This window comes from Bubalus kerabau, chromosome 22 (assembly GCF_029407905.1).
Source record: "Bubalus kerabau isolate K-KA32 ecotype Philippines breed swamp buffalo chromosome 22, PCC_UOA_SB_1v2, whole genome shotgun sequence".
Lineage (NCBI taxonomy): Eukaryota > Metazoa > Chordata > Mammalia > Artiodactyla > Bovidae > Bubalus > Bubalus kerabau.
This window is the reverse complement of record NC_073645.1, coordinates 37,308,133-37,321,920: the sequence shown is the minus strand read 5'-3', so window position 1 is coordinate 37,321,920 and position 13,788 is coordinate 37,308,133. Positions and strand designations below refer to the sequence as shown.

At 42.3% G+C, this 13,788-nt stretch overlaps 1 protein-coding gene across 7 annotated transcripts in view; it reads left to right on the top strand.

The window, feature by feature from the left end:
- ABLIM1 (actin binding LIM protein 1) overlaps nucleotides 1–13,788 on the top strand; it is a 330,589-nt gene that overhangs the window by 167,851 nt on the left and 148,950 nt on the right. For 6 of the 7 annotated variants that reach the window (XM_055560660.1, XM_055560661.1, XM_055560659.1 and 3 more), the window contains exon 2: nucleotides 3,129–3,263. The exons of the other annotated variant lie outside the window; for it this stretch is intronic. In XM_055560660.1, the coding sequence (XP_055416635.1) occupies nucleotides 3,129–3,263 (135 nt within the window). The remainder of the gene's footprint in view (nucleotides 1–3,128; nucleotides 3,264–13,788) is intronic. 7 annotated transcript variants of the gene reach the window in all.

Sequence of the window (13,788 nt, the reverse complement as noted above, 5' to 3'; positions counted from 1 at the left end):
TAATTAATAGCTAATTAACAATGTTGTGATAGTTTCACGTGGACAGAAAAGGCACTCAGCCACACATACATGTTTACATTCTTCCCCAAACTCCCCTCCATCCCAGCTGTCACATAACATTGAGCAGAGTTCCCTGTGCCTTTGGTAGGACCTTGTTGTCATAGTCACTGACTATGTCTGACTCTTTTGAGACCCCATGGACTATAACCCACCAGGCTCCTCTGTCCATGGGATTTCCCAGGCAAGAATACTGGAGTGGGTTGCCAATTCCTTCTCCAAGGGATCTTCCTAACTCAGGAATGGAACCTGAGTCTCCTGCATTGCAGGTGGATTCTTTACCACTGAGCCACCTGGGAGGCAGGAATTTATACGTTATCCATTTAAAATATAGCAGTGTGTCCATGTCCATCCCAAACTATCCCTTTCCCCCATCCTTCCCCGCTGGGAATCATAAGTTGGTTTCTTTAAGGAAAATAAGTCTGTGAGTCGTTTGTATCATTTCTTTTCAGATTCCACATGTAAGGGATGTCATATGTTATTTCTCTTTCTCTGTCTGACTTCTTTCACTTAATATGATAATCTCCAGGTCCATTCATGATGCTGCAAATGGCATTATTTCATTCTTTCTAATGGCTGAGTAATATTCCATTGTGTATATGTACCACATCTTTAACCATTCATCTGTTGATTGACATGGGTTGTTTCCATGTCACACCTATTGTAAATAGTGCTGCAACGAACACTGGGGTGCATGGAGGAATCTGCATTTTTAATACATGACACGGGGGGTTCTGTTAAAGGGGCTCAGCAGCACTATCTTGAGGATCACCATCTGGGTACCATGCCCAGCAAGCAATATTTTACCACACACAGTGTATAAGCCTTTACAAGCCAAGTCCTAGCTGTGGCTTTGAAACAGCTCTTGAGCCCTCCGAAATTAATTATTGCCCAACTTGCAGCAGTCATTGCTGGGCTTATAATAATTTCTGATTTAGACAAATGGCCCAGGAAGAACATGAACTTGGGAGTCAGAAAGGCCTGGGTGTGGATCTTTGAGCCTCCACTTATTGTTCTTTGAGCAGGCTGCTCCGCTTCTCTGAGGCTCGGTTTCCTCATCTGTCAAATGGGAACAGTATTACCCACCTTACTGAGAGAGGGTGGTGAGGACGGAATAAAATGACTTATGTGTAAGCACCTCACCAACAGGGGAGCCTGGCACTTGGAGACAGATGCTAAATAAATATTATTTTCCTCCATTCATACTGGAAGCAAGAATTTGAAACAAACACATGAAAAACCTTGCATAAAGCAGACAGTGTTATGAGAAACTTTTTTTTAATGCCCAGATCAATCGATTTTTGGCCTTATTGCACATCACTTTAGAAGTCAGTGGTTGTTTAGAGATCTTGGAAGCCTGTCCCTTCTTAATTCCTTCAGGCAGGACTGACTTCTGTTGTGAATATAGGTTTCCAAGAGAGATCCCAGCAGGGAAATGCAGGGATATCATGATGTTGGCACCTTTGCCAAACACTTGAGGGTCCAGTGCAGAAAATTCAGATCAGGTGCTGAACCCGAAGCTACAGCTGCTCCTAGTCTCAGTCTCACAAGAAGAACCTTGTTCCTGAGAATCTAGCTAGTAATGGACTATTTGGACTGTCTTGCTCAAGCTCTTTCCAGGCGAAATGTGAACGTTACAGTGGTCTGAGAGAAACAATGAACTATTATACTTGGCGTGTTACAGAGAGCTCCTTGCTGGGAGGTGATTTCACAGTTCAGTTTCAGCAATACCTGCCCACACCCCCCTCTCTCACCACGTCCAACCTGGTTTTACTGTTTGAAAAAAAATGACCTTTGTTCTTTGTGTTGGTTGATTAATTTTAGGCTCACTCTTCTTATCCCCTATCATGCTCACGTCGGTACTTATGCAATACGTTTTTATATATCGCATGATTCCTCCTTCTGAGGACCCAAATCAGAAAAGGAATTTACTAGCAAAAAAGGCCTCTCTGCAGTCTCTGGCTGAACAAACTGCAAGTTCAGTGAAGACCCTTGGGTAGCATCAAGTCACAGGTGGCCTCTTGCTGTCTTCTCTCTTGGTCCTTTGTCAGGGGAGCCTGCAATCCTATCCTGGGGCGGGGCGGTCACAACAACTTCCATTCTCTGAAGGCTACACTCTGGAAACTGAAAGAATAATCCCTGTAAACCCCATCATATGATTGTAGAGCCTGGAAAGAGCCTCAGATCCAATCCCCCTTATTTTACAGGAGAGGAGTCTGAGGTTCAGAGATGTCCACACAGTTTCTAATTGATTTTTTCTTTAATGACTACCTGCAGTGTGTGTACCGGGAACCGTGCGCACGATGCGTACTAAGTCACTTTAGTCATGTTCAACTCTTTGTGACCCCGTGGACTTTAGTTCACCAGGCTCCTCTGTCCATGAGATTTTTCAGGCAAGAGTACTGGAGTGGGTTGCCATTTCCTTCTCCAGTGCACACAATGGGAGGCTCACAATAGACCTCCAACAGGTTCCATGAGCTGCCAAATGAAGATGAGGAATGACTGTCTGGTAGATGAGGAACTAGCCAGCGCCTGCTAAGAAGGAAATAAATGTTGACTGAGCCCCTTTGGTGCACGAGTGCTCTGCTGTGTTCTGAGGAGCTAGGAGAAGGGAAGAGGAGTCCCAGTGGGGAGAAACAATATATGAACTTTATTAATAACTAGTCCCCATTCTCAGGGAACTTACAGTCTGCAGTGAACTCCTGGCTCAAAGGCATTTTCTAAATCAAGATAGGTACATATCACACCATATTGAACCAAGCAAGATTATGTACTTAATGACTCAAAAATTTAATACATAGTCCTCGAGATGTTTGGGAAGAAGAGAGAAGAGTGCTGGCTCCCAGAGAAATAAGCATTTTCCCCAACAGTGGACTGTTACAGCCACAATTCTCTTTTTGCTTTGTGTATCCCCATGATTATGACATGGCGGCAGGGGTCCATTGGTGCTTGTTGAATCAATATGTGGCTCATTTGATACTAAAATTATGGGCATATTTATGCCCACCCACAATGACTCCTTTTGTAGGAATGCTTTCTACTCACATGGATCTTTCCTGTTTTTCTTTCAGTGGCCCACCCTCAGGACCCTCACCACCCATCAGAGAAGCCCGTCATTCACTGCCATAAATGTGGAGAGCCGTGCAAAGGGGAAGTGCTTCGGGTCCAGACCAAGCATTTCCACATCAAATGTTTCACCTGCAAAGGTAAGGTACCTCTGGCTTCCTGGAGACGTGGCGTGTCACGGTCAGTGCTTGTCTTGGAGGCAGCCCCATCTCCCTAACTCCATACCAGTTGATAATTGAATGTGCTCCCAAGTCCTGAAGTTGTTCACCTTCTCTAATTCAGGAATAGACTGAAGTTAAGGGGAATGCTGAGCTTTCCCCAGCCCCAAGACCAGGGGTGCACAGGCCTTTGGGTGTTCACTGAGGTTCCTCATCCTGAGAGGGAAGACTAACTGTGAAAGAGCAATGAAATGAAGTTTTGTGTTTTGTGCTTTATAGTTCTTTAAAAAAATTGAAAAAATTTAAATATTACTGAAGTACATTTGATTGCCTGGAAAATTCCATGGACAGGGAGCCTGGCAGACTACAGTCCAGGGGGTTGCAAAAGAGTTTGACATGACTTCATGACTGAGACACAGACATGACACGGCATGTTGTTGTTCAGTCGCTACGTTGTGTATGACTCTTTGCGACCCCATGGACTGCAGCGGGTCAGGTCCCTGTCCTTCACCATATCCCAAAGTCTGCTCAAAGTCATGTCCACTGAACTGGTGATGCTATCCAGCCATCTCATCCTCTGTTGCCCCCTTCTCCTCCTGCCTTCAATCTTTCCCAGCATTGGTGTCTTTTCCAATGAGTCAGTTCTTTGCATCAGGGGGCCAAAGTATTGGAGTTTCAGCTTCAGCATCAGTCCTTCCAATGAATATGCAGGACTGATTTCTTTTAGAATTGACTGGTTTGGTCTCCTTGCTGTCCAAGGAGCTCTCAAGGGTCCCTTTCAGACAGGACATAGTTGATTTACAATGTGACGTTAATATCTGCTGTACAGCTAAATGATTCAGTTATACATTATTTGTCATCTTCTTTTCCATTCCGGTTTATCACAGGCTGTTGAGTATAGTTCCCTGTGCTATATGGTAGGACCTCTTTATTTATCTGTCCTTTATGTTTCTTTTCAACTGTGATGAGGACTCCGACCCCAAAGTAACCATGTCCCAAAGCCCTTGAATGGGACCAGAGGTGACTTTCCACAATTAGAAAGAAAGCCCTAAGATACAAATGCCTGTGGAAATAAAAAGAAGAGATGGACTCTTGGATTTTGAAAGAGGAGGAAGAAAGAGGACACTGAACATCTTACAGGAGAGCTAGATAAGTATGAAGGTGGGAAAGGGTTGCAGTGGAGGAATTAGAGTTCACAGCACAAACTTAAACCAGTAAACTGTCCAGGACTTCATAGGTTTAGCTGTAGCAAGATCAGGATTGGTGGGCAGGAGTTTTGTTGGTGAACCTCTGTTACTTCCTAAAATGTCTGGCATCTTGGAATCTACTGGTCCAAGAGTTATATATCCAATTTGTCAATGTTAATGGAATACATACTCCATGTGTCAAGGAACTTGTGGGAGTATTTCAAGAGATACTGGCTCAGATGGTAAAGAATTTGCCTGCAATGCAGGAGACCTGGGTTCAGTCCCTGGGTCAGGAAGATCCTCTGGAGTAGGAAATGGCAACCCACTCAGGTATTCTTGCCTGGAAAATTTCAGGGACAGAGGAGCCTGGTGGGTTACAGTCCATGGGGTCTCAAAGAGTCAAACACGACTGAGCGACTGAGCATGTGCATACAGGATACTGAATAATAAATGCTGTGATGGAGAGAAATACAGGATGTAGACTGGAGGCAGGCAGATAGATCCAGAAAGGGGGTGGATGCAATGGTAGTCCAGGTGGAAATAATGTAAGGAACGCAGAACCAAGTGTGGTAGGGACTCGGGGACAGATTTAAGAGACATTTAACCAGCTTAACCTTAACCTTACCTTGACCTAAGACATTTAACCTTAACCCAGTTAAGGTTGCTAGGATTTGATGACTGATTGGATGTGAGGAATGAAGAAAGATCCAGAGTTCCAGCTGGACTGCCTGGGTGAACATAAGGTTGCCACCAAATAAGAAAATACAGGAGCACTAGATAGGCTATTATGGAGAGGTGGGGGAGGAGTTCAGTTTAGATAATACACTGAGGCTGAGCATACGTGATCCATACAACGTCTCGTAGGCTGAGCACTCAAGAGATACTGGTCTGTGTTGGGAATAAGGATTGAAAGTGTTCGGCATCCAGATAATGGCTAAAGCTATATGATTGTGTGTGGAATTCCTCTGGGAAAGGACAGGAACTGAGTCATAACAAAGCCAGCATCTGAAGGAAGTAGAACCTGATTTCCATTTGTAACCTTGAAAATGTACCCATCTGGTAATGAGATGAGAAAAGTGGTTTAATTACTGGGTGGATTCTATAATTAAAAGAAAAGGAGATCCCCAAAGCTTCTGCTATTTAAAGAATTTATAATAACTCAGTGGGGATAAAATATGGCTGCAGGCTTCCGATGGAGCTGCTTTTTGTCTCCAGTACTCAGCAGCTTTGTTTTTCACTCTTGCCTATTAGCAGCAACCATTCCACTAACTTAAAGAAGGTTGTTGTTGTTGTTTTTTAATGCTATATGTTCATTCAGATTTTGTTTCAGTGATATGACCATTTTTTAATGTACCACTTTGTTTATATCATGATTGTAATACATACTCTATAAGAGAATAAGAAATTAAGTAGTAAAAATTTGATGTTTAATAATTATGTATTTAATATTTAATAATTGATATATTTAAGTTAATTATGATTATATGGTTTATCTTATTGATACGTTATGTTGTTCATTATAATTATTGTTGTCTATCTTGAGCATTTTTTTCAGGATAATGCCTTAGATCCCTTTTTCTGTCAGAATGTTCTAGAGCATTTAGAAAAGACCAGGGACCAGAGGATTAAGAAGGGCTGCCTAGCCAAATATTCTGTTTTCATTAAGGCTTTCCTGGACTATCCTGTGTAAGATGTCAGCTTCTCCAGATATCACATCTCTTTCCACTGTATCTTTTTCCCTTAACATATATTATTATTTAGCATATTTTATTCACATGTCTCTCACCTCCACGAGAGAGTAAGCTCCCCTTGAGGGCAGGGATTTTTGTCTGTCTTGTTTATCACTGTGTACCTGGTACCTAAAACAATGCCTGATGCATCAGGTGCCCAATAAGGGGAAAGATGACTGAACAAATGAATGAACAGTGGCCATGTATTTCTTTGGAACTTGAATATTTGTAAGTGCTTCTAATGGCATAGCTAGCCAACAAGATTTATCAAGTGCTTACTATGATATATACCCTCACATGCTTACTAGACAGCAACATTATCTGCTGAAAAGAGTGTAAGTGTAAGTAAGAGTGTAAAGAGTGAAAAGAGTGTAAAAAGAGTGTAAGTAAGGCTATCTGTCATTGATTACAGAGGGAGGTGTCTCTGCCTGGCAGATGGAACAGATAAGAGAATCTGTGCTAAAGGCCCCTGTCAGGCAGCACTTGGGTGAGATTTCACTGCTGTTTAGACCCTTATGCCAGTTTAGACCCTTAGCTTTCACTTAACCCACTAGATACAACCCACTGCATGTGGGTTATTTGGGGTTCAGGTGGACATTGATAAAGCTGTAGTGAAATGGAAACACTTTCTTATATTCCCTAAGTGCTGAGCTCCAGCTTTTAATATCTATTTAGAGAATCTGACTCATTTGGAAATTGAGTACAAGGCAGAATAAACAGGATGCAAGAAAATGAGTCTGATACAAATGTACTCCCTTCTCACAGCAAATGAGAAACCACTTTGATGCCATCTTTTGCTGATAAAAGGATAATCCTGTATAGCTTATCTTTTGAATTTTGTGCCATGTTAAAGTGTTACCTAGTTAAATAAATATAATTTATATTTTTTAAAAAAATATTTAAGATTTTGAATTCCAAAGTGAAATAGGATAAGGACTCAGAAATTCTTCAAAATATGCTGCTTCACCGTTTTGACTTTTGTTGGGAGATGATTATCCACGGGTCTCTCGTTAGTGTGGGCACTTTTTGTTCTGCATTATCTTTCAAGGATGTTTGTATAGTGAATATTCTCAAGACAGAGACAGCATTTCCCTCTGGACTAGAGGATGGATTTGTTTGCTGTCTAGTATAATAAAGATAATATCTCCCGCTGGAACAAAGGTTGGATTGATTTGCTCATTATAAAAGACTGGGGTTTTCTAAACTTTAGGTTCCTTTTGTTGTTTAGTTGTTCAGTTGTGTCCGACTCATTGAGACGCCATGGACTGCAGCACACTAGACTTTCCTGTCCTTCCCTATCTCCCAGAGTTTGCTTAAGCTCATATCCATTGAGTCAATGATGCCATCCAACCATCTCACCCTCTATCACCCTCTTTTCTTCATGCCCTCAATCCTTCCCATCATCAGGATCATTTCCAATGAGTCAACTCTTCGAATCAAGTGGCCAAGTATTGGAGCTTCAGCATCAGGCCTTCCAATGAATATTCAAGACTGATTTTCATCTCTTTGAAGTCCAAGGGACTCTTCAAGAATCTTTTCCAGCACTACAGTTAAAAAGCATCAATTCTTCAGCACTCAGCCTTCTTTATACTCCAACTCTCACATCCATACATGACTACTGGAAAAACCATAGCTTTGACTAGACGGACCTTTGTCAGCAAAGTAATGTCTCTGCTTTTTAATATGCTGCCTAGGTTTGTCCTAGCTTTTCTTCCAAGGTGCAAGTGACTTAATTTCATGGCTGCAGTCACCATCCACAGTGATTTTGGATCCCTCCAAAGTAAAGTCTGTCACTGTTTCCATTGTTTCCCCATCTATTTGCCATGAAGTGATAGGACCGGATGCCATGATCTTAGTTTTCTGACTGTTGAGTTTTAAGCCAACTTTTTCACTCTGCTCTTTCACTTTCATCAAGAGGCTCTTTAGTTCCTCTTCCCTTTCTGTTCCTCTCACCACCATAAGGGTGGTATCATCTGCATATCTGAGGTTGTTGAGATTACTCCTGGCAATCTTGATTCCAGCTTGTGTTTCATCCAGTCCCGTGTTTCTCATGATGTACTCTGCATATAATTTAAATAAGCAGAGTGACAATATACATCCTTGATGTACTCCTTTCCCAATTTGGAACCAGTTTGTTGTTTCATGTCCAGTTCTAACTGTTGCTTCTTGACCTGCATACAGGTTTTTCAGGAGGCAGATAAGGTGTCTGATATTCCCATCTCTTTAAGAATTTTCCACAGTTTGTTGTGATCCACACAGTGAAAGGCTTAAGCGTAGTCAGGTTCCTTGGTGGGACAGAAACCCACTGCACATGGAGCATCCTGGTGACCTGCTTCTCTTGCCTCTGCGCGATGTAGCGTGGTCATGAGGAATGCATAACAAATATGCAGCTCATGTTACCTGCCCTGAGTCCGTCTTTTGCTCTGACCCTGGAGTTTCATGTCTTCTGCCAGCATCCATGAAACCAGGGCAGGCTAACTTGCCAGCTTTCAGTTAAAATCTCCAATTCTTTATAGTTCTTGAGAATTCTCAGTTTCATGTCCGTGAAAGCTTTTTTTAAAATGTATTTTTAAAAATGTTATTTTTGGCTTCCTTGGGTCTTTGTTGCTGGGTGTGTGCTCTTTCTCTAATTGGGACCAGTCGGGGCTACTCTCTAGTTGTATCACTAGGGCTTCTCACTGTGGTGGCTTCTCTTTTTGTGGCTTGAGGGCTCTAGAGCTTGGACTCAGTAGTTGCGGCACACAGGCTTAGTTGCCCCATGGCATGCAGGATCCTTCCAGACCAGGGATTGAACCTGTGTCCCCTGCTCAATGGGCAGATTCTCAACCATTAGACCACCAGGGAAGTCCAATGATAGCTTATATTTTGAGAAAGGGAATGCTGAATTTCACCTAGCTTAATCAAGGAAGAGCACATTTTCTAAGAAAAATGATTTATTTAGCAAAGGTTATAGGAATGTTTAGGAGAAGGCAATGGCACCCCACTCCAGTACTCTTGCTTAGAAAATCCCATGGACGGAGGAGCCTGGTAGGTTGCAGTCCATGGGGTTGCGAAGAGTCAGAAACGGCTGAGCAACTTGACTTTCACTTTTCACTTTCCTGCATTGGAGAAGGAAATGGCAACCCACTCCAGTGTTCTTGCCTGGAGAATCCCAGGGATGGGGGAGCCTGGTAGGCTGCCATCTATGGGGTTGCACAGAGCAGGAAAGAAAATTGAAATGTTCCTCAAACATTTTTAAAGCAAGCATTGAACCTATCCTATTGCTGGTTCTTTCTACATCCTGACCCTGAAACCTTGAAGCACCACATGCTCAGACCTCATCTGTAAGTCTGCTTTCTAGTGACTTCCTCCAGTCTCATAGTTTAGAAGTACCATCTGTGCCCTGAAAATGACCAGCTCCAAAGTTCTGCCCTGTGGTTCAAACTGGTGTCTTCAAAAGCCTTCTCAGCATCTCCGGTTGGCCTCTCAAACCTAACTAGTAATGGATTATTTGGTTACTAGCACCATTCCCACTCCTTCTCCAGTCTTTTCATTTGAGCCATTGTCAAGACCTTCCTCCCAGTTGCATGCATGCTAAGTTGCTTCAGTCGTGTCCGATTCTTTGCAACCTTATGGACCGTAGCCTGCCAGGCTCCTCTGTCCATGGGGATTCTCCAGGCAAGAATACTGGAGTGGGTTGCCAGGCCCTCCTCCAGGGGATCTTCCCAGTTGCTTAGGCTGAGAACTTTAGAGTTATTTTGACTTCTTTTTTTCTTTCACATGGCACAAATATTCCACCAACAAATCCCTTCAGCCCTATCTTCATAGTATATAAAAAATCTGGCCATTTACACCATCCCAAAGATAATGCTCCAGCTCCAAGCTGCTACCATATCTTGCTTGGATTAATAATGGTGTCAGGCCTCCTGGCATCTGCCTTTACCCCTGCTGCAGATTGTTCTTAATGCAGTAGCCAAGGTGATCTTTAAAAATAAAGCCAGATCCTGTCACCTTTTCCAAAGGATTCCTTCATCTTTCAGAATGAAGTCCAAAAACCTTAATGTGACCTCCAAAGCCCCTCCCAATTGTTACTCCCTGTCCTCATCTCCCACCACTTTCTCTCTGGCTCACTCTGCTGAGCGACCCTGGCCTGCTTGATCATTCTTAAACCGAGCATTGAACAACCTCCGGACCTTTCCACTTCCTGTTTCTTTTGCTTGATGAGCTTTTTATCTAGGTATGTGCCTGGTGTCCTCCCCAACTTACTTGGGGTCTCTTCTCAAATGTCACTTATCATTGAGATCATCTTTGACACTATCTGTCATGTATAGATGTGTATATGTGTATCTGTGTGTGTTTACATATATATGTATTTATATACGGTTTAAATTATGTAGTGTTTATTTGTTGCCTGTCTCCCTCTGCTAGACACCAACAGGGTTTGTATAGCAGCCTTTAGGAGAAAACCTAGCTTACATTAAGCACTCAATAATAGTTGTTGAATGAGTGAATGAAATGTTTATCATTGATTGATACTAATTACAGATTATTATTTCCAAATTATTAAATCCGGGTCACCCAGACTTGACTTCAATCAATGTCTTTTTAAGTGTGGGAAGGAGAAAATTATTTTTGGTTCAGACACAGCATTTCTCTCACACAGTGAAGAACTATTCTTTCTCATTCCTTTTTCCAACCTTCTAATTTCATGAAGCAGAAGATCTTTACAACAAAGAGGGAATAGCTGTCAGCCCCAGGGCCTTGTTCAGGAAATGATATCAAAGCTCAAACTGAATTGCATTATTTAATTATTTACTTCTATAGATACTTTATGTAGAGGGGAAGTGGCCCTGGAAGTTTTGATTTATGGTTTTTGCCTTTGAAAATAATTATAGTTATTAAGAGAGCGCTGAAGGTTTTAAAAGTCATGGGCTTATCCAGTGGCTCAGTGGTGAAGAACCGGATGCCAATGCAGGAGATGCAGGTTCTATGCCTGGGTCAGGAAGATACCCTGGAAAAGGAAATGGCAACCCACTCCAGTATTCTTGCCTGGGAAATCTCATGGACAGAAAGGGCCTGGCAGGCTACAATCTATGGGGTTGAGCGACCAAACAATTGCTATCATCACCTAAATCCTTCTGGAACATTATTTTGTCACAAGAGTTGGACATGACTTAGTGACTAAATAACAGCAAAGGAAACAGAATAGATAGTTCAAAAAGTATGACCAAATTAAAAAATAGTGAAGGTGGTAACATGAGTGAAATTGGAAAAGTTTGGGAAACACTGATTCTGGTAGTGGGCTTGGATTGCATCTGAAGTGATGAGGCTGTTTTTAGTGTGGTCTTGGGACTCAAATGTTATACCATATTATAATCATGCCATTTACCGAATAAGAAAAACTTGTTCAGTCACTAAGTCATGTCCAACTCTTTGAGACCCCATAGACTGCGGCATGCCAGGCTTCTCTGTCCTTCACAATCTCCTGGAGTTTGCTCAAATTCACGTCCATTGAGTTGGTGATGCTATCTAACCATCTCATCCTCTGTCACTCCCTTCTTCTTTTGCCTTCAAGAAGAAAAACTTCACTTAGGTAAATGTAGTTCAACTTTTAAACTTTTACGGTGAGATTTGCCTGCCACTAATTAGATTGAATTAGTAAATTTTGGTTGCAGTTTGAAAAGTATCCTGTAAGAATTGACTCGACCTTGGTCATTTCTTTTTCTTTGATTTAATCTGAGAAGGGATTTGGTAGTGTCTAGAAAGGTATTGGGCTTCCTTGGTGGCTCAGACAGTAAAGAACCTGCCTGCAGTGCAGGAGACCTGAGTTCGATCTTTGGGTTGGGAAGATCCCCTGGAGGATAGCATGGCAACCCACTCCAGTATTCTTGCCTGGAGATCCCCATGGACAGAGGAGCCTCTCAGGCTACAGTCCTTGGGGTCGCAAAGAGTCAGACATCACTGAGTGACTAAGCACACACACCAGAGAGGTATTATCTACTGAGTGAAAGCTGGAGAGAAAAAGCAGGATTCCTTTTGGAATTCTTCCTTGGTTTATAACCAATTCCCAAATGAGATAAGTACCCTGAAACCTTCTAATCCACATTAAACCCAAGCAGAGAGATTTGAGTCATCTTTCTCCGTGATGGAAGTGACATTTGTGAGGTGACTTCAAGTGTCCTCTGTGATTCAAATTTGTCCTTAGCCTTTCCCTGTAGGTCCCCACGGGGTTCCCATCATCTGCCTCGAATAGCCCGTGCAGGGCAACTGAGTGGGTCCTACTTTTCCTCCAGGAAAGAGTGTTTACAGTGGACCTAAGAGCCAGTAATTGCTTTTCTGCTGTGTCTGGGAGCTTCTAAAACTCTGAGTTTCTCTATATTCATTGAACCTTTAGTGAGAAGTAGGGAGAATCTCCTGCGATATATTAATTTTCAGGAGATATGTGTATGGTACGCAGCTACCTGGAGAGGCATTAAACTTATAAAAGCATTTAGGCATTAAACTTATAAAAGCATTAAACATATAAAAGCAGAGTTGATTAAGTGTGGTCCAAGGAGCACCTACCAGAGTAGCTCTGATGCTGGTGAATGATTCCGTTTCCTGGTCTCACCCCAGTCTCCCTGATCAGCATGTTGGTGATCAGGGTCTAGCATTTTCAACCAGCTCACCAAATTTGATAACCACTGCTTTGTTGCCCATGGGCTTGGAATTGGGGGTGTGATGATGGGCAGGGGGAGGAGTATATTAGTAGCCTGTGGGGAACCATCCAGATAAGGATTCTGTGGTCATGGTCCTTCACAGCCTATAATGCTCCCAGGAATTGGGCTTTTCTTTAGAGCAGCTTCATTTAGGTATGAAGTGCTCCACTAAAAAGTAGATATAAAAATGTATGTTCTAAACATACCTGACTAGTAATATGGAGATGGAAAAAGTCATGGTATTGAGATATGTCTTAGAAATTCTGAATGGGGCGAAAGAAGCAAGCGTCTAGAATTCCCTGTTGCACAGTTTTCCAGCATCCACAAGTGCAAAGCAGAAGACTGAAGTCAAATGATTATGAATAATGAAAACCCTGGCTAACCTATAGGGTGTACTATAAATTCTGAGGATAAATGGTAACATTTGTTTATTCAACAAATATTTGTTTTCAAGTGCCATGGTACTCAAGAATAAGTCATACACAATCAAGCTATAGGTATAAGTTAGACACGATCCCCGCCTTCATAGAGATAGATCATAGACTGTTTGCTTGTGTTCCCCCCAAATTCATATTTTGAAACCTAGTGCCTAATGGTATTAGGAAGTATGGCCTTTGGAAAGTGATATATCATGAAGGTGGAGCCCTTGTGAATGGGGTTAGTGCTTTTTTAAGAGACCCCAAAAGCTCCCTCATCCCTTGTGCCACAAGAGAACCCAGTGAGAAGACTGCTCTCTGAACCAAGAAGCAGGTCTACAGCCATACCACCCTCAATGTACCCGATCTCATCTGAACCAAGAAGCAGGCGCTCACCAGACACTGAATCAGCTGGCAACTTCATCTTAGACTTCACAATCCCTAGAACTGTGAAAAATAAATTTCTATTGTTTATAAACCACCCAGTCTGTGGTATT